Source organism: Panthera leo, chromosome C1, assembly GCF_018350215.1.
Source record: "Panthera leo isolate Ple1 chromosome C1, P.leo_Ple1_pat1.1, whole genome shotgun sequence".
NCBI lineage: Eukaryota > Metazoa > Chordata > Mammalia > Carnivora > Felidae > Panthera > Panthera leo.
Window position 1 is genome coordinate 35,011,221 of NC_056686.1, and position 19,196 is coordinate 35,030,416.

A 19,196-nucleotide genomic window follows, 5' to 3' on the forward strand; every position below is an offset into this window, starting at 1 on the left:
GTTCCTTTTTGTTCTCTAGACGCAGTTTAAATATCACTTCAAATATTTCTTCCCTGGGCACTTTATCTAAAGTTATCTAAAGTTCCTCCATTATTTTCTATCTCAGCTCTTAGTTTCCCTGAGAGCACCTACCACTGCTAATTTGTTACTTCTTTGTATCCCGTTCATATTAGAAATGTCAGGTCAAAGACGGCAAGAATTATGCCTTGTTCACTATTACTGTCTTTAGCACCCAGGTACCATGCCTACCACGTGGTAGACAATAAATATCCAGGTAATCTGTGTCTCCCAGGCACTTGAAACATAGTTCCTCATTTAAACTTCGCAGTAACTCCGTGAGGGAAAAAGCATGCTCCTCACTGGGCAAAGGAAACCGAGTCCAGTTTCTAACCTGCTCAAGATCACTGAGCTAGTAACTGAAGAAGTCGGGATTGGAACCCATGTCTGTAGGGGCCCAACAGCACTCGGTCTCAAACACCATACTGGAGTTTCTCAGTTTTGGGGAGGCCAGTCGCGCAGCAGGCTCTCAGTAAGACGCCCGAAACAGGTTACCAGCAGCGCGGAGTGCGGGCCAAGCTCCCAGGAGCCCCAGCGCGCAGGGGTGTGACCAGACGGATGGGCGGTCTTGAGCGCCGGAAAACCGACCGTAGACTACATATCCCAAAAGGCTGCGGAGGGCGCCGCGGACTGGCGGTAGCGAGGCCGGCGACAGCGTGATGACGTTCTCAGGGACGCTGGCGCGCGGGATTTAAACTGCGGCGGTTTGCGCGGCGTTAAGACTTCGTAGGGTTAGCGGAGCTGTGGTTGTTTGTATTTCGCGTTTCTTTTCCCCGCGACTGCCCATGGACTCGTCGCTTCAGGCTCGCCTGTTTCCCGGTCTCACCATCAAGATCCAACGCAGTAATGGTGAGGGGCTGGGTCGCGAGGCCAAGGGGACCTGTGGGCTGTGAGATGGCTGAAATTACTGCCCCTCCCCAAACGGCAGGGCCGAGATGCTGTTAGGGATTTCCCCGCTTCCACCCGGTCTGGGTCTCTGCACTAGCGTTGCGTCTCTTCTACCCAGGTGCAGGGGCCTCTGCGCTGGCTGTGGGTCCCCTTCCCATCCTCGGCAGTGGGCGGGGCTCCTCCCTGTCAGAGGACCTCCCAGGAAAATTAGGGTTGCTAGATTCACTTCACTTCCAGACTTCTCCGCTGAAATTGCTATGCCCTTGTAGGGACCTCGTCTTCCTGGCCCCTTTACTATCCTCTAAATATTCCGCACTTGCAGTATGTCAGTCACTGGGATTCAGGGTTAATCAGTAGAAAAGATCCCTGCTTTTCAGGAGCTTGAAGTTCTGCCCTCTTTTTTTTTGGTTAAGCAGCTACCAAATCTCTGGCAGGTGGAATACCCTGTCATTAGGAGAATGGTCAGACATAACCGTCTCGTAGGGCAACCCGAGGGCGCCAGAGCGTCAGTGGGAGTTGAGGAACAGTACCCAAGAACTAGAGTGACTCCCCTGCCCAGACATACCTTCACTCACTGTAGGCCCTCTTTTGAGTGGGAATGAATCCTTATTCCCTGCAGCTCAGTTTTAAGACCCGTTCCCTGCCTACCTCACCGTGGGATGTTCGAAAGGTGAGGAGTTGAATGTTAAAAGCCAGGGGTTGTATTTGTTTCCTAGTGTTAAAAGGAAAGAAAAAGGCAGCTGTTCCTTCCTTCAGGCCAACTCCACGTTGAGAATCTCTGTGGGATCCTAAAAGTGAAAAAGATGGGTAAATTCTGGACTTTTTATACTGTAGGCATAATTCACAGTGCTAATGTAAGGACTGTGAACTTGGAGAAATCCTGTGTTTCAGTGGAATGGACAGAAGGAGGTGCCACAAAGGGCAAAGAGGTAAGTTCTGTGAAAATGCCTCTGCCACATTTAGCACCTTACTCCCTATAAGATCTGTGTGAAGGGGCATCTGGCTGGCTCAGTTGGTAGTGCATGCGACTCGGGGTCCTGATTTCGAGCCTCACATTGGACAGAGAGATTACTTTAAAACCAAACAAAAAGCTTTCTGTGGAAATGGAACTTGTGAGAACCTTATTTCTGATCCTGCCTTGTCCTCCCTAATCTTGAACATGGTCCTCTTTGGACCTATTAGGATTTTATTTAGTTGGGCCTGATCTAAATTGAAGCAATCAACAGTTTCTGGTGTGTTTGAAGAAGACAAACTGCACAGAATCCTAAAACCTTGCTTACCTACGCTAGCTTCTGAGTGCAAACTACCTACAATATCGGTTTGGGGAGCAAAACTGATAACCCAGTTGAGACAAAAGTATGTTTCTGAAACCCCAAGTAACAGAAGGCAACTTGTGATAAATGGCACGGATGAATAGTGCTTGAGCAGCTCAGAGGTAGTAACTCGCTGAGGATGAGCTTGACTGGTGGGGATGTGGTGGGAAGGTATAGCAGAAACAATAGTGAGATAGATGGCCTTCATCGAGACTAGTGAAGAAGCTTGCTCCAGGCAGTGGGAAGGCTCAGGATGCTGGACAGTTGAAAGGGGGGACCAGAGGGTTATCATCTCTGGCACTAAGATGTTTAAGGTTTTATTCTGTAGGTACTTGGGAGCCTTGGGAAGATTTTGAGAAGAGGAGAGATGTGACTAAGGCATTTATGTTTTAGAGGCATTGTGGTGTGGTAAAAATTTTACTGGGCTAGGAGTAAGGAAACCTGGATTCTAGTCTGGCTCTGCCACTATTTTGTGTTCTCAGACATGCTTCCACCTCTCTTAGAAAATCAGTTTCCTTACCAAAAAAAATGAGGATGATAATATCTACTTAATAAGGTTATTGTGAGGATTTGTTCAACAGATACTTTTGTACTGGTTCCAAAATGCCAGACGGAATACTGAAGTGAATAAGACAGACCTGGACCCTCTTCATGGAACTTAATGAGATAACACATGTAAAGGACTTGTCTAGCATAGTGCCTTATGGTAGGTAAGCAGATACTTAGTGGTATATTTTAGAAATAAAAGGATTGAATACTTTACAACATCTGCTCTTAAATCAAGAGTTTCCTAAAATTCTTTTCAACCAGCTATTAGAAGTTCCTTGTGATTTTTGTTTGCTTATTTTTGTTGTTTGTTTAGAAATATACCTCTTGTTGGGTCTCACACCAGCTCAGATACTGCCTTTGGAATAAGGTCTAAACTTCTTAGTGAGGCATTCAAAGCTTTTTCAGGATAAAAACTTTTTTCTTTGTACCACACACTCTTCCAAAGTATGCTGTGTCAGGGTCAAATGCATCAGGTCCCCACTTTGTGTCCATGCCTGGTGCCTTGCTGCCTTCACACTGTCACTCTTACTCCTTCCTCCTGGGATGCTCACCCTGAATCATCAGTGTGAGAGTTAATGTCAGAACTAAGGTTAAAACATTGATCTCCTATATTGTCTGTTTTCTATGGTTTAAGTGTTGGAAATGGGAGGAATGTGTAGTAAGGGTCTATAGCTGTCCAAGAATTGGGGACAAAAGTGTGGTTATTAAAGTACCCGTGAGCTTTTGCTTTTAAACAGTACTCTGTCCCTGTTTATCCTGTGCTGCTTTGGTTTCTTGCCTTCTGTGCATATGACTTTTCCATTAGAATATGAGCTAATTAGGGGCACCTGGGTGACTCAGTCATTTAAGCATCCAACTTCAGCTCAGGTCATGATCTCACTATTTATGAGTTCAACCCCCATGTCTGGCTCCGCACTGATGGTGCAGAGCCTGCTTGGGATTCTCTCTCTCTGCCCTTTATGTGAGCATTCTCTCTCTCTCTCTCTCTCTCTCTCTCTCTCTCTCTCTCTCAGGTAAACTTAAAAAAGAAAAAAGAATAGGAGCTAACTGAAGGCCAGGGCAATATATGTGTTAATTCATCTTTGAATATCTTCCCCCTATTGCCTTAATTGTGCCTAATAAATGTTTGAATAAGCTAATTAATAAATATAGGTTGCATTGTAGGAGTTAAAGCTTTCACCCTGGAGTACATGCTTCAGCTCTGAAACATTTCAAGATTGGTTGGTACTGGGGCACCTGGGTGGCTCAGCCGGTTAGCATCCGACTTCAGCTCAGGTCATGATCTCACAGTCTGTGAGTTCGAGCCCCGCGTCGGGCTCTGTGCTGACAGCTCAGAGCCTGGAGCCTGCTTCAGGTTCTGTGTCTCCCTCTCTCTCTGCCCCTCCCCTGCTCATGCTCTGTCTCTCTCTGTCTCAAAAATAAATAAAAACATTTAAAAAAAAAACTTAAAAAAAAAAAAAAGATTGGTTGGTACTATTTTGGTGTGTTTGAACTGCTGTGAAGTATGCTGATGAAGTTTGAGTTGCTGCTGGAGGGTGGCAGGGCTCTGGTGATGTAAACCTAGAATTGTGACCTCAACTGCAGGCATGTGCAGGAAGTTGTTATTGGGGAAGAAGTTTCTGGGCCCAGTAGAAAATGTAGGTAGACTTAGGGTTAGGTAGCAGCTCTTGGAAACTTGTCCCCGCCCATAAGATCCTGAAGGGCCCTCCAGTTTGACTATTGCCGGGACAGTTAGAACTTGTTTCCTCCTCCGTGTCATCTAGCAAGAGGTGCTCAGGGGACTGTGCCCAGCAGGACCTCACTGCCCAGCAGAATAGTAGGGAAACCAAGTGGCCTACATCTACTGTGGACTACCTGACTGGTTACCTATCTGTCTGCCCTCCTCTTTACCTCGTTCTCATCATCAACATCTACCATTGGCTTGGCAATCAGAAACCAGTATTCATCTAGATGGTAAACCGTGACTAAGGGCTATTTGTTTATAGTTGTTGGTACTTGGTGGAACTTAAAAGTTGATAGTGTCTGAATCTAGGAGTACTAGCATTGGTTGTAGAGATGCAGTTGGGTTGAAGAAGCTATGTTGTTCCACTGAAATTTTTTACTTACTCTTTGCAGATTGATTTTGATGATGTGGCCGCAATAAACCCAGAGCTTTTACAACTTCTTCCCTTACACCCAAAAGACAATCTGCCCCTGCAGGAAAATGTAACAGTCCAGGTAGGTGCTTGTCATCTGGCTGAACCAGTGCCCCAGATGATTTGCTTGGCTTGTTGGCTTTTGCTGATTTTCTGGAACTGCCTAGGACTTCAGCATAACACATGGATCTAAGATAAGTCCTTGAAAATTGATAGGAACCACATATTGTGATGTTTTTGTTTTTATTTTACAGAAACAAAAACGCAGATCAGTCAACTCCAAAATTCCTGCTCCTAAGGAAGGTAAATAGATTTTTACTGGCTTATCGTCATGGGGTTTGAGCCCAGGATAATATTCCTGGGGCACAGGAAGCTGTGAAATAGACTCATTGCTCCACTTTAGCAGGTGGCTCTATGTGGGCTGAGTCCTGCCCTGTCTTCTAAGCATCTTAGTGAAGAAGAATCGAACCTACAGGGAGGTTTTGGTCAAAAGGTACAAAGTTTCAGTTATGAGAAATAAGTCCTCGAGATCTAATGTACATCTGGCCTGTGATTAACAACACTGAATTATATACTTAAAATTTTACGATGAGGGTGGATCTTATGATAAATACCCTAACCACAAAACAAAAATAAACAAAATACAAAGCAAAGAGAGTGGGAGCAAACCTTAGGAAGAGATGGATAAGTTTATAGCATTGATTATAATGATAGTTTCATGGGTGTTTACTTATCTCCAAAATATCGAGTTAAACACATTCGATATCTACAGTTTTTGGTATTTCAATCATACTTCAAGAAGTGCTTTTTTTAAAATTTTTAAGTGTATTTATTTTGAGAGAGAGACAGTGTGAGCGGGGGAGTGGCAGAGAGAGGGAGGGAGGGGGGAGAGAGAAAGAAAAAGAAAGAAAGAAAGAAAGAAAGAAAGAAAGAAAGAAAGAAAGAAAGAAAGAAAGAAAATGAGCAAGAGAATAAATGGGGGAGGGGCAGAGAGAGGAGGAGACAGAGGATCCGAAGCAGGTGCTGTGCTGACAGCAGAGCTCAATGTGGGGGGCTCAAACTCAAATTGTGAGATCATGACCTGAACTGAAGTCGGACACTTAACTGACTGAGCCACTCACGCGCCCCTGTACCATGTGTTCTATTTCCAAATTTCTGACTTACTTTATAGGTGATGAATTGTTTCTCTCTTACGGAGGGAAACTATATAAATGGGTAGAAATTAATAAGAATTCAAATATAACTCAGTTGTTTCTCTCAGTTAAGCATTCTTATAAGATTCCAGAAAATCAGTGTAGCTGACCCATGGGTTTCTGATGATGTGCCCCAGGTCTGGCTCTGTAAAGCATCCTGAAACAGTGGAAAAATCCAAAATCCAAATCCCAGACTTTGGAATCTAACAGTTTTGGGTTAACATCCTGGCTCCAACACTTACTACAGTGTGGAAGTTCCTTAATTTCTCTGAGCCTTATTGTCCCCTTCCATCAGATGGGAAGACTGATATTTACCTTACAATGTTATTTTGAAGTATGGGAAGATTGTACAATGATAGGTGTTGCTGCTGTTAAGGTTAATAATGCTTTTTTCCAGGGATTAGGTCTGTCTCTTCAGAAAGGATTTCGGATTGGCTGTAGGTCCCTCCATTTACTCAGGACAGTTGCTCTTGTGGGAGATATCCTTGCCCTTGGGAGCTCTCAGATTGGCAGAATGTGAATAGATTAGTTTTGGGGTCACTAGTACTTGGCCTTTCTAATTTTTCCTTTCCTTGGGTGGAAGGAGTGGGAAGTTGGGCTCTTTTTCCTAGTGATCTGGACCCATCCCACCCTATACAGAATCTTGGAGGGTTGCCCCCTAGTGGCCCCCATCGGCCCTCCTGATCATGCCCCACTGATTGGCTGCTGCTGCCCTTGGTGTTTCAGGTCTCCGAGGCCGCTCCACCCGAATGTCCACTGTCTCGGAGGTTCGAATTACCACTCAGGAGAATGATATGGAGGTGGAGCTACCAGCGTCTACAAATTCCCGCAAGCAGTTTTCAGTTCCCAGTGAGTAATGAATTTGTTTTTCCTGTTTGAGGCTCTGCAGCAGCTGCTCATATATTGCCCTGTCCCTGTTCTGAAATATCCTGAGATTTCTACACTCCCCTGTCTTCAGTTCTATTCTGCTCCCTTATTTGGAAATCATTTAATTTTACTCTTTAATTTTATTGAAACATTACACACACACACACACACAAAGAAAAGCGACCATATCATTTAGTTCATAAACCGAACATACTCACATAACTCAATCAAAGCATTATGAGCAACCCAAAAATCCCCCTCAAGTTCCCTTCCAGTTCATAAGCCCCTATATTAAGTACCTATAATCTTGACTTCTGATACCATAAATTAGATTTTTCCCTTTTTGGACTTTATATAAATAGAATTTGAAAAATATTTTTAATTGTTAACTTTTATTAGATAAAGCAGGTACAGATTGTGTAAGATAGACAGTCGTTACATCTTACATGTATCAAATTCAGCTCTAACAAAATGAATGTAAACAAGAGGGTCACAACCAGGTATGGGAAGTAGCAAGTTGTCATGGGCTTTCTGGGGTTGAATCAATATGTTGTTGCTCAGGTTTCTGTTACTCCTGGCTTTTCAGTCTTTGTCCCTCTTAACCCAGGTTCCAAGACTTGGAAAAGTCTGGCTTTTTCTTCCACATACGCCCTGGCCTGAGAACCCAAGCTTGGATGAAGCCTAAAGTCTTTAGGCCTTTAGAGGCTTTCCCTTTGTGGTAAAGTCCATGCTGAGCTACTCACATACCTTCAAAGATATATATTCTTTTTTATTTAAAGATTTTATTTTTAAGTAATCTCTACACCAAACGTACAACCCTGAGATGAAGAGTCGCATGCTCTACCGACTGAGCCAGCCAGACACCCTACCCTCTAAGACTTTTGATCCCGGGAGTCAGCCCCTGTAGAGACTGGTTGGGTTCAGGGTTTGGGCTGAAGTGACGGGAAAAGCCCAAGCTCTGCTCACATGGTGGGAGCCCAAGGTTTTGCTGAGCTGGCAGTCAGTTGCACTCCTCCTGACCCACGACCTGCTAGGGCTCAGAGGAGCACAGCTCTGGTATGCCTGCCTGCTTCTCCAATGACTCTTGTTCCCCCACAGCTGGACCCCCTAGGCCCTCCTGCCCTGCAGTGGCTGAAATACCATTGACGATGGTCAGTGAGGAGGTGGAAGAGCAAGTCCATTCCATCCGAGGCAGCTCTTCTGCAAACCCTGTGAACTCAGGTAGACACACTGAGCTGTCTGCTGCCCTGCTCCTAGTGCAGGACAGGTTGTTATATCCTCTCCCAAACCTGACCTGCTTTGGCACCTGACTTCAAACCATGTTTATCACGTGGGGGCATATTTCCTGTGGCCATCGCATCAGTCTTTCACAAGAGGTGACCTTGTTCCCACCAGCTGGCAGGAGCCCTCTAATGTAGTTGAGGTGTTGCCATAGCTCAAGTCTTGACCAACACCTGAAAAACAGCCCAGAATGCCCATCAAAATCAATCAGGGATGGTATCACCTCTTGTGGTTGTTGAGAAAATGCCACAGAGACACGGAGAGAGCTTGGGTTAGGCCTAGAGCACTTGTGCAGGTCTTTACTTTGCAGGCTTAGCCTACAACGGATAGAGTCATATCCATTGCTTCCTCTCCTTGCATATGGTGGTTTAAGAGCAAGGGTCTAAGGAAGGCCTAGGCCTGGGAATGGCCCATGACTCAATAGAACAGCTGGAAAAGAGTAGGCTGGCTGGCCTAGACAGGTAAAAGTGGGCTTCCTTCTTCCCCAGTTCGGAGGAAATCATGTATTGTGAAGGAAATGGAAAAAATGAAGAACAAGCGAGAAGAGAAGAGGGCCCAGAACTCTGAAACAAGAATAAAGCGAGCTCAGGTACCTTTCTTAGGTCAAGGGTTTTTGGACAGGCATTCTTAATTGCAACCTCACCAGCAGCAGAGATACAGCTGGGCCCCAGCGTTTCTGAGGCTCCAGTTCTGATATCCAGGAAATTTAACTGGTTTTTCATCTGGATTCAGGAAAAAATAATCAGATATTTTTCTGAAGCCCTTTGGGTGGGGAATATTTCATGCTGATCATCCAGTAGGCACACCCATCACAGTGCAGTGGCCAACAGAGCTGCTGGGCAGAGTTGCCTGCTTTCCCCCCGACCCCCACCTCCACCTCCTAATTGTGTATATGGGGCAGGGGTTTGGGGTTGCAATAAAGTCCCAGTTTGGAGCATTTCCCCTCAGTTGGGTTAACTGCTCCAGGGAATCTCAACCTGCTGGTCTCCTAAGGGGACAGTGGCCCTCGCCCTAGTTCCTAGAGTGGTTGAATGCATGCCTAAAACCTACCATCCCCCACCGCCAATCTCTGTTCCCAGGGCCTTTGCTTCTGAGTTCTCAGCCTAGAGCCAGGGTGGGAGGAAGGTAAGATGTGGGAGGGCTTTGTCAACTGAAGGGCTGTGTGTATATAAAGAGCTGTTGCTGATGCTTCAGCACTAAGCTCTGAGAGCATTTACATGTCAGCAGTCAGTCCTTTTTTTGCCCTTGTCCCAAACAGGAGAATGACAGCAGCTTTCCAAACTGGGAATTTGCCCGGATGATTAAAGAATTTCGGGCTACTTTGGAATGTCATCCACTTACTATGACAGATCCTGTAAGTAAACCTAAAAGGCTTCTATCTCTCCTTCCTGAGTGTGTGTACAATTGAGAGACAAATCTCCTCTTTAAGGATGTGAGAGCTTGCAAGAATCTCCACTTACCCTTGAGGATATTTTTAATACCTTTAATGGGCTGGAGCTAGCAAGGCTGGATGGGAGAGTCAGCTGCATAAAGTGTCACCCTCTTCACTTCCATAGGTTGGCTAGATCCTTACTAATAATTGTGTAAGTGGCACTGAAACCTGTAGGCAGCAGGGTGAGAAAACTGGAAAGGAAATTCAAAGCTGCCTGACTGTTTTTGAGAGTAACTAATGGTGGAGCTGGGGTCCCAGTGTTAGGTCTTGGCCCTTGAGTGAGCCAGACATGGGATTGGAAGAGGAGGAGTTCTTTCAGTATTGCTCTGACCTTTTGGTGGTTGGTTGTCTTCTTTCATCCTTTTGAAGATCGAAGAGCACAGGATATGTGTCTGTGTGAGGAAACGCCCGCTAAATAAACAAGGTAAGCCCTGATCAGTCAGAAGGAGGCTTTTGACTGACTGACCTTCTCCATGTCCAGGAATCATCCCCTGAAATACTCTTCTTCTGCAGAATTGGCCAAGAAAGAAGTTGATGTGATTTCTGTTCCCAGCAAAGGCCTCCTCTTGGTCCATGAGCCCAAGTTAAAAGTGGACTTAACAAAGTATCTGGAGAACCAAGCCTTCTGCTTTGACTTTGCATTTGATGAAACAGCTTCAAATGAAGTTGTCTACAGGTTAGTTTCTTGGCCTCTTTTATTTCCCTTTCCCAGCCTTCCTCTTGTCAATGTGGGATATTGTACTATTCACCGCCACACTGATCTCTGAGGCCTTTCTTGGCCTCCTCATATTTTCTTTGGATCAGCCATTACAGAGTTGGTTCTGGCTCTGTCTCCTGGCACCAGGAAGGCCCAGTTTGGGCTTGTCACATCCCATTTTGCATCTTTAGCAGTGCATCCTCAAATGGATTACAAGTGAGGTATTACCCGTTGTACTCTCTGAGGCTGGGTTGGGCAGGTCGAAGGGATTCTTCCAGTGTCTTATGCAGCCACTCCATTACCCACTGAGCTTAGCAGACTCAGCAAAGACTAGGACCGCTCTATCTAATACAGCACCACCAGCCTCATGTGGCTATTCAAATGAAAGTTAAATAAAATTAAGAACTCAATTCTTTTTTTTTTTCTTTTTTTTTTTTGGCTTGAACTCACAACTCTGAGATCAAGAATTGCTTTCTCTACCAACTGAGCCAGCCAGGCGTCTCAGAATTCATTAAAAAAAATTTTTTTTAATGTTTATTTATTTTTGAGAGAGAGAAAGCACGTGCACAAGCAGGAGAGGGGCAGAGACAGAGGAAGACACAGAATCTGAAGCAGGCTCCAGGCTCTGAGCTGTCAGCACAGAGCCCAATGCAGGGCTTGAACTCACAGTGAGATCATGACCTGAGCTGAAATCAGATGCTTAGCTGGCTGAGCTGCCCAGGTGTCCCAGAATTCAATTCATTAGTCACACTAGCCACATTTTAAGAGCTTGACAGCCACCTGTGGTAGTGGCTGCTATTAGCACAGTAAAGAACATGTCCACCACCACAGAAAGTTCTATAAACAACACTGCTCTAGACCAGAGGTTGACAAACTATAGCCCATGGGCCAAATTTGGTTTGCAATTCCTTTATTTATTTATTTATCTATCTATTTATTTATTTTTGAGAGACAGCATGAGACAGAGCACAAGTTGGGGAGGGACAGAGAGATAAGGAGACACAGAATCTGAAGCAGGCTCCAGGCTCCAAGCAAGTGTTCAGCACAGAGCCTGATGTTGGGCTCGAACCCACGAACCATGAGATCATGACTTGAGCCAAAGTCAGTCACTTAACTGATTGACTGAGCCACCCAGGCGCCCCTGCAATTCCTTTTTATATGGTTCTCAAAATAAGAATGAATGGTTTCTGTGTTTTTAAAGGATCGTTTTTAAAAACATGTGACAGTAAGGGGCACCTGGGTACCTCAGTCAGTTAAGCATCTGACCTCAGCTCAGGTCACGATCTCACAGTTTCTGGGTTCGAGCCCCATGTTGGGCTCTCTGCTGTCAGCGTGGAGCCTGCTTTGGATCCTTTGTCCCCCCTCTTTCTCTGCCCCTCCCTGACTTGGGTGTGTGCTTGCTGTCTCTCTCTCTCTCTCAAAAATTTTTTTTAAATTTATTTTTTAAATTTACATCCAATTTAGTTCGCATATAAATAAACATTTTTTTTTTTTTAATGTGGTAGTGGGGTGCCTGACTGGCTCAGTCAGTGGAAGGTGCAACTCTTGATCTCAGTGTTGTGAGTTCTAGCCCCATTTGGGTGCAGAGATTACTTAAAAATGAAATCTTTAAAAAAAAAAAAAAACGTGACAGAGACCTATGTAGCCTAAAATGTTTTAGACTCCTACTTTAGAGGGTTTCCTCTGATCTTTGTAGTGTTTCTTATGCTGGCAGTCAGCTACTAAGCTCAGGGTTTCATCTTGGGTCTCCAGAGTCAGACAAAGGGCTGATGGCTCAGTTAGAGTGTAGGCCACCAGCTTACTCTTGGCAGGTCAGTCCAGCCCTCCCCAGTTGGCTGGGAGAATTTCAGATTTGTAAGTGGGGCTGGGGTCCAGTGGGACCACTTTGCAGAAGAGGAGTGCTATTGTTTGGAAGGAGGAATTGAAGACTGCAGTAGTTCTGCAGTGGAAGGGCAGTAGGACCACATTCTAGGGAGCACATTTTGGGGAGAGATGTATACTCTTTCCTGTCCTTTCTCCCAGGTTCACAGCAAGGCCACTGGTCCAGACAATCTTTGAAGGGGGAAAAGCAACCTGTTTTGCATATGGCCAGACAGGAAGTGGGAAGACACATGTGAGTATTCAGCCCGGGCAGGGAGCAAACCAGCCCATGGTGTCACACTGGGTCCCTGTAAAGGAAGCAGGTAAGTTGCTTGCAGAAAGTCCCCTTGGTACAGATGCCCTATCACCAGACACTCTTGTTGTGCCAGATGCCTTAGCAGGTACAGCTTCTCAGCTTTGATGTGGTGGCCCACTGTGGTAATGGAGCCACTAGTGCTCTGGCCTAGGCCCAGGGTCCTTTACCACAGTCTTCTGCCCCTTCCGTTTGCAGACTATGGGCGGAGACCTCTCTGGGAAAGCCCAGAATGCATCCAAAGGGATCTATGCCATGGCCTGTAAGTAGTGTGTTCTGCCCCACTTGGGTTGGGCACAGAAAGGCAGGTTGCTTACTTAATCCAGGCTCTCTCTCATAGCCCGAGATGTCTTCCTCCTGAAGAATCAGCCTCGCTACCGGAACCTGGGCCTGGAAGTCTATGTGACCTTCTTTGAGATCTATAATGGGAAGGTAGCTAGCTGGCAGGGAGCCCGTCTCTACTGTTGGGGCCACTGAACTTTCTAAAACCTTGAGGTTGGCTAGAAATTGTAGGAACCAAGCAGCCTGTGGGCTGTCAAGCCTTTAATGGGCTGCTCTGTCCTATCGTTGTGGGAGGTTTCATCTGATGGTGGGATGGTGCCCAAGCTCAGTAAGTATGGCAGGCACACTCCTCGGGGCTCCTTCTCACATGTCTCACATGGGAGGTTTGCCTTGTGTGTGCCCTGTCCTCCCTCGACCCACCTCCTTAAAACCTTTCTACTCTTCCCCTGATTGTGTACATTCATTTTCATGTTCGTATTCTCTTTCTCTCACTCTCTCCCTTACCCCTTATACTCCATACCTTCTACCTCTACCTCTACCTCTGTACTCTGCTTTTGCAGAGTTGCTTTCCTCAGCAGGATCTTGATAATAATAATGGCTAATGTTGATTATTGGTGTAGTATCATGTGCTAAGCACTTGTCTCAACTCATTCAATCGTTATAACCTATGAGGAAGTATTCGCATCATTATTCTGCAGATGAGGAATAAGCCTGGAGTAGTTAAGTACTGGTCCAGGCTCCCATAGCTGGCAAAGTAGCAGGGTCATATCAAACTGAGGCAGCCTGATTCAGCTTTCAAGTGTACTACTGCCCGCCACCCAGCTTAGCTTCTCTCTGCCTTCTCTGCTGCCAGCTCTTATCTAAGCTGGGACAGGCCCTGAAGGAGGGGGTGTAGGTGGGGTGTCCAGGACCTAATGGCCTTATCCTTGTTCCCCTGCCTGGCACAGCTGTTTGATCTGCTCAACAAGAAAGCTAAGCTGCGCGTGCTGGAGGACGGCAAGCAGCAGGTGCAGGTGGTGGGGCTACAGGAGCATCTGGTTAGCTGTGCTGACGATGTCATCAAGATGATCGACATAGGCAGTGCCTGCAGGTCAGAGTTCTGGTGAGGGGAAGGGGCCACCTAATGCCCGGTTCAGGTGATAGACCCCCGCTCTGAGCCCATTGCTGTTTCCACAGAGCGCCACTCTCTGCAGCTTGGTGAGGGCTGTGAGGGCCTCTGCCGTAAGGACTCTCAATAGGGCAGATGACCCAGGGCAAGAGGCTCATCAGGAGCAAGTGTCTTAAATCTAACCCAGGTAGACTTTATTTCCAGGTCCTTACCCCAAATCATCCTTCCTGACTTCTCTAGGTTTCTTCTTGCTGTCCCCTCCCTCTGTGGTAGGAGACAAGCTCTGGATCTAGTCTGGGCTGGAAGGGATGGGGTCATAGCTTCTATACAGAGGTAGGGAAGTGTTCTTCCACCAGGCACGGTGCAGTGGAATGCTGGGTGGCTTATGGAGGCCCAGGGAGGGGGTTGCCCTCTCCAAGCCTCTCAAGCTTTCACAAGTGGTTCATGACAACCCCTCCTCCTCATGTGCCCTGCAACACAGGCAACTCTCCTTCCCCATGTGCTTTTGGGCCCTCTGGGCTGGCCAAGGCCTAGCACAGAATCTAGTACTTTCACTGCGAGGAAAACTTGCCAGATCTGGAGGCAGAGGGAAAGCTGCTGCCCAGGAAGGGCAAAACAGAAATCTGGGATAAGAAAACACAGGACTGCTTAGAGTCTTGACCTGTGTCCTTTGTACAGAGAACTCAGTGCTGTGGAGTGGGGTGGCTTGAACTCTGGGGAGCCACAGTGGCTCATAACCTTTCTTTGCCCTCCTTTGCCACAGGACTTCTGGGCAGACATTTGCCAACTCCAACTCTTCCCGCTCCCATGCCTGCTTCCAGATTCTTCTTCGGGCCAAAGGGAGAGTGCATGGCAAGTTCTCTTTGGTGGATCTGGCAGGGAATGAGAGAGGTGCGGACACTTCCAGTGCTGACCGGCAGACTCGCATGGAGGGTGCAGAAATCAACAAGAGTCTCCTGGCTCTGAAGGTAGGAGGGCCTAAACAGGTGGTTGGCCTGGAGGACTGCTGGTGGAGGGAGGGAGGGAGAGAGGGAGGGAAGGGGCAACTCAAGAGGAAGAACGGGACCTCAGTGGCTCCTGCTGCCCCACAGGAGTGCATCAGGGCCCTGGGACAGAACAAGGCTCACACCCCATTTCGAGAGAGCAAGCTGACACAGGTGCTGAGGGACTCCTTTATCGGGGAGAACTCAAGGACCTGCATGGTGAGTAGGGTCACTTTGGAGGTGGTATAGGAAGACGTTGAGTCCTGTCTCTGGGCAGAAGGCTTGGTGCCCTTGGCTACCTGGGTTTCCAGGCTCAAACTTTACTGGGCATCCCCCACTGCTTTTTAGTACCAGGTTCCTCTTTGCCTATTCAAAAGGGAAGGAGAGGATCTGCTCCCTTTACTATATGTCTATGCAGCTCTTGGTTTGGGGTCCAAAGGGGCCTTGCCTGATGAAAAGGGGCCCCAGAATTCAGAAGGATGGCCTGTGGGAAAGCAGGAGAGCAAAATTCTCCCCTTCTATGGTTTCCCTCAGGTTCACTGACTCCTAATTAAGTACACAGGAAAGGGGTATGGCCTCAAATGACTTTTTGTTCCCTTCCTTATTTTATCTACAAGCCTGCTAGCTAGGATCTGCCTTCTTCCCCTCTAAGGAATCTCCTCTTCCCTGTCTACTAGGGAAGGTAGGAATTTCTGACTAAGCCACAGAGCCTTGAGATGTGACCTTGGTGAAAGAGTCCATAAAAAGATAAAACAACAGGTATCCAGATGCACCTTTAAAGGCAGGGAACCAATTTTTAACGTGCCTTAGTTTTCAGTGCCCTTGGGGCAAATTGCCTGGCACAGACTAGGCGCTTAGTTAGCTCTCCGCCCCAATACTGTGTGGGTGTCAGCAGCTCAAAGAGACGACTCCTGGCAGTATCCAGTACTAGGCAGTCCAGCGCCTTTACCCTACCCTGTGATCCTCAACCCTTAACTGCCTATTTCCCCGTTTTGCAGATTGCCATGATCTCACCAGGCATAAGCTCCTGCGAATATACTTTAAACACACTGAGATATGCGGACAGGTACTAGTACCATGACCAGTGGGATGGGGAGACGGGTGCAGGAGGGAGGAAAGGAAGAGGGAGGAAGTCTGGAGCCTCAGTGCCTACTGTATATTCTTCTGTGACTCAGTGAATCTGAGTTCAGACATGTCCCAGTCCCCTTCAAGCCTTAATGTGAAGCCAGCATGGGTCATCTTGGCCGATGTAAAAGCTGCCGAGCCTCATGGTTTGAGTGATGCTGCAGTCCTGTGAGTGCCAAAGAGGTTCCTGTGGGATCTGAGACCTTCTTGTTCCTCAGGGTCAAGGAGCTGAGCCCCCACAGTGGATCCAGTGGTGAGCAACCAACTCAAATGGAAACAGAAGAGATGGAAGCCAGCTCCCATGGGTCCCTGATCACAAGCAATGTAAGGTGTAGGGTGGGGCCAGGCAGGATGGAAACGTGGCCTATCGAGGGAAACTAGGCCATACTGTTGTACCTCTCCTTTTGGCCCCTCAGTTCTCCAAAGAAGAGGAGGAACTGTCTTCGCAGATGTCCAGCTTTAATGAAGCCATGTCTCAGATCAGGGAGTTGGAGGAGAGGGCCATGGAAGAGCTCAAGGAGATAATACAGGTGATGAGCTGGTCCTGGTTAGGGATGGACTGGATATCCACCCCAGCACAGGCCCTCAGCAGTGCTCAGAACCATTCCTTGAGCATGAGCTGGGCTTTGCTCCCACAGGTCTTCAGGTAGGGATGGCAAGAGGCAGACCTTTACCTAGTATTCCTCAATTGTCCACCTATTCATCTAGCTGTTCTAGAACAATGAATTACCATACCCTTTTCTCCAGCCTGGCCTACACAGGCTTTCCTCCATCCTCCTAGCCAGAGCTAGTCTCTCCCCTCTATGTTCCTGATCAAGGTTTTGGAGGGTGACTTCTTTGCAGAGATCTTGGCTTGTTTACTCAGTGAATGTTTGGTGAGTACTTTCTATATGCCAACTCCTGTGCTAAAACCAAGGACCAAAAATATCAAGTATGGATAGCATGCCCTAAAGTAAGACATGCTCAATCCTGACTCTTCTGAGTTGTTTTTTTTTTCCCCTGACTCTTCTATTTATAAGCTGATTTCCTTAGGAAAGTCATTTAGCATCACTGGGCCTCAGTTTCTTCATCTCTGCAGTGGGCAAGACAGGATGATTGCATCTGAAGATTAAGAGATATGCTTTTAAAACAGTGCCCAGCACATGGTTAGTGTATAGTAAGTGGTAGATGCTGGTGCTGCTGTGACTCCCGCTGTGGGAGAACAGGGAGAGGGAAGGGGAGGCCCAAGAGGGCACTCTGCCAGTGGGGTATTCAGGGCAGGGTGCAGTGCAGAAAGAAGGACCTTGGGCCACTCAGAAATGAGAAGGGAACGTGAAGAGTAAGCGCTTAGGCATGTCCTCCCTCCCTGGAGTGCTCAGGGTACAAATGTGTGAAAGGACATGGTATTTTCAGAAAGAATGAGAGGTTCACTCTACTCAAAGCAAAAGATGTAAGCAAGGGACATTGATTAAATATGTGTCTAGGTCAACAGGTAACCTGATGCTAAAAGACCTATGGCTCACTCCAAAGGCCTGGACTTGGTTATGAGGGCAGTGGATACCTTTGAAGGGAGTAGAGTATGGTCAGATCAGATGACGTGGTCTTATCACAGCATTAGGTACATCACTGTGGCTGCAGTGTGGAGTCTGGTTTGGGAATGAGGGAGAGCATGAGTAGAGGCACTTAGGAGTTATGGGAAATTAGGAGATTGTTGTAAAGAGTTCAAGAAGGGCATCTGGGCGGTTCAGTCAGTTAAGTGTCTGACTTGGGCTCAGGTCGTGATCTCATGATTCGTGAGTTTGAGCCCTGCGTCAGGTTCGCTGCTGTCAGCACAGAGCCCACTTCATATCCTGTGTCTCCCTCTCTTTGCCCCTCCCCCATGTTTTCTCTGTCACTCTTCTCTCTCTCTCTCAAAAATAAACATTAAAAAAAAAAAAAAGTTCTGGACACCAGGGTGGCTCAGTCAGTTAAGTGCCTGACTTTGGCTCAGGTTATGATCTCACACTTTGTGGCTTCGAGCCCCACATTGGGCTCTGTGCTGACAGCTCAGAGCCTGGAACTTGCTTCAGATTCTGTGTCCACCTCTCTCTCTGCTCCTCCCGCACTCATGTTCTGTCTCTCTCTGTCTCAAAAATAAACATTAAAAAAAAAAGTTCAAGAGAGATGTTGGAGCCTAGACAGAGTGTGGTCATGGTCACCATGAGACTGGAGTGAGGACATGAGACTCAGGTGCCATTTAAGAAGCAGAATTGATAGGATTTAGGGACCAGCAGGGTGAAAGAATAAAGTTATTATTCCCATTTCCTGCTTGGCATCAAGATAGATTGTGACATTGATTTGACCTGGGGAGAGGGACAAGTTTGGGGTAGAGAAGAGGATGAATTCAAGATGAAGATTTCTACAGGAGCAGGTCAAGAAGCAGAGCACAAGCTATGGCTTAAGGAGTGGGCATCTTGCCTAGGTTGTCTGCATTGCAGATGGTAGGGGCCCAGGAATAATTTGCTAAGTTTATTTGGTCATTTTTGAACTGACAAGGTCCCCCCATGTCATTGCAGCAAGGGCCAGGCTGGCTTGAGCTCTCTGAGATGACTGAGCAGCCAGACTATGACCTGGAGACCTTTGTGAACAAGACAGAGTCTGCCCTGGTCCAGCAAGCCAAGCACTTCTCAGCCCTGCGAGGTGGGTGTGGCTGGAGGATGGGGCCTCTGCCCTGAGGGAACGGGGCTTCTGAAACACCCACTAACCCCCAGTGCACCACCACTCCTTCCCTCCAGATGTCATCAAGGCCTTGCGCCTGGCCATGCAGCTGGAAGAGCAGGCCAGCAAACAAATAAGCAACAAGAAACGGCCCCACTGACGACTGCAAATAAAAGATCTGTTTGGTGTCACACCCAGCCTCTTCCCCTCCCCAACCTCCCCAGCAAACTTTGGGCACCTGGTGGGTCTAGTCAGGGTCTGAGCTGGAAAAGGCTTTGGTAAACACCAAGTATGGAGGCAGCTGGGGAGAGGGTCAGAGTGACGAGGGACACTTCTCTCCTTTTCTTCGGTTACAGCTCTCCAGGGAGCAAGGGTGGGAAGATAGAGCTTTTAGTTACTCTGGGTGTTGCCTTTCTCTCCAGGAGGGGAAGACTCTC

General features: G+C 47.2%; 1 protein-coding gene across 3 annotated transcripts; it reads left to right on the forward strand.

Annotated features, from left to right (window-relative positions):
- The first annotated feature begins 766 nt into the window (after positions 1-766).
- On the forward strand, positions 767-18,950 carry KIF2C (kinesin family member 2C). 3 transcript variants are annotated; one of them, XM_042950755.1, is made up of 21 exons: positions 767-906; positions 1,780-1,874; positions 4,923-5,024; positions 5,197-5,245; positions 6,862-6,984; positions 8,101-8,223; positions 8,772-8,872; positions 9,542-9,637; positions 10,085-10,139; positions 10,229-10,391; positions 12,435-12,525; positions 12,784-12,847; positions 12,926-13,017; positions 13,815-13,957; positions 14,739-14,943; positions 15,067-15,177; positions 15,957-16,024; positions 16,302-16,407; positions 16,500-16,613; positions 18,618-18,741; positions 18,837-18,950. In XM_042950755.1, the coding sequence occupies exons 1-21, from the start codon at positions 843-845 to the stop codon at positions 18,917-18,919; spliced, it is 2,172 nt and encodes a 723-aa protein (XP_042806689.1). In that variant the 5' UTR covers positions 767-842; the 3' UTR covers positions 18,920-18,950. The 3 variants fall into 3 exon arrangements, with proteins under 3 accessions (XP_042806689.1, XP_042806691.1, XP_042806690.1); XM_042950757.1 differs by lacking the exons at positions 767-906; positions 1,780-1,874 and adding an exon at positions 2,859-2,964; XM_042950756.1 differs by lacking the exons at positions 767-906; positions 1,780-1,874 and adding an exon at positions 4,407-4,760.
- Positions 18,951-19,196: the final 246 nt, after the last annotated feature.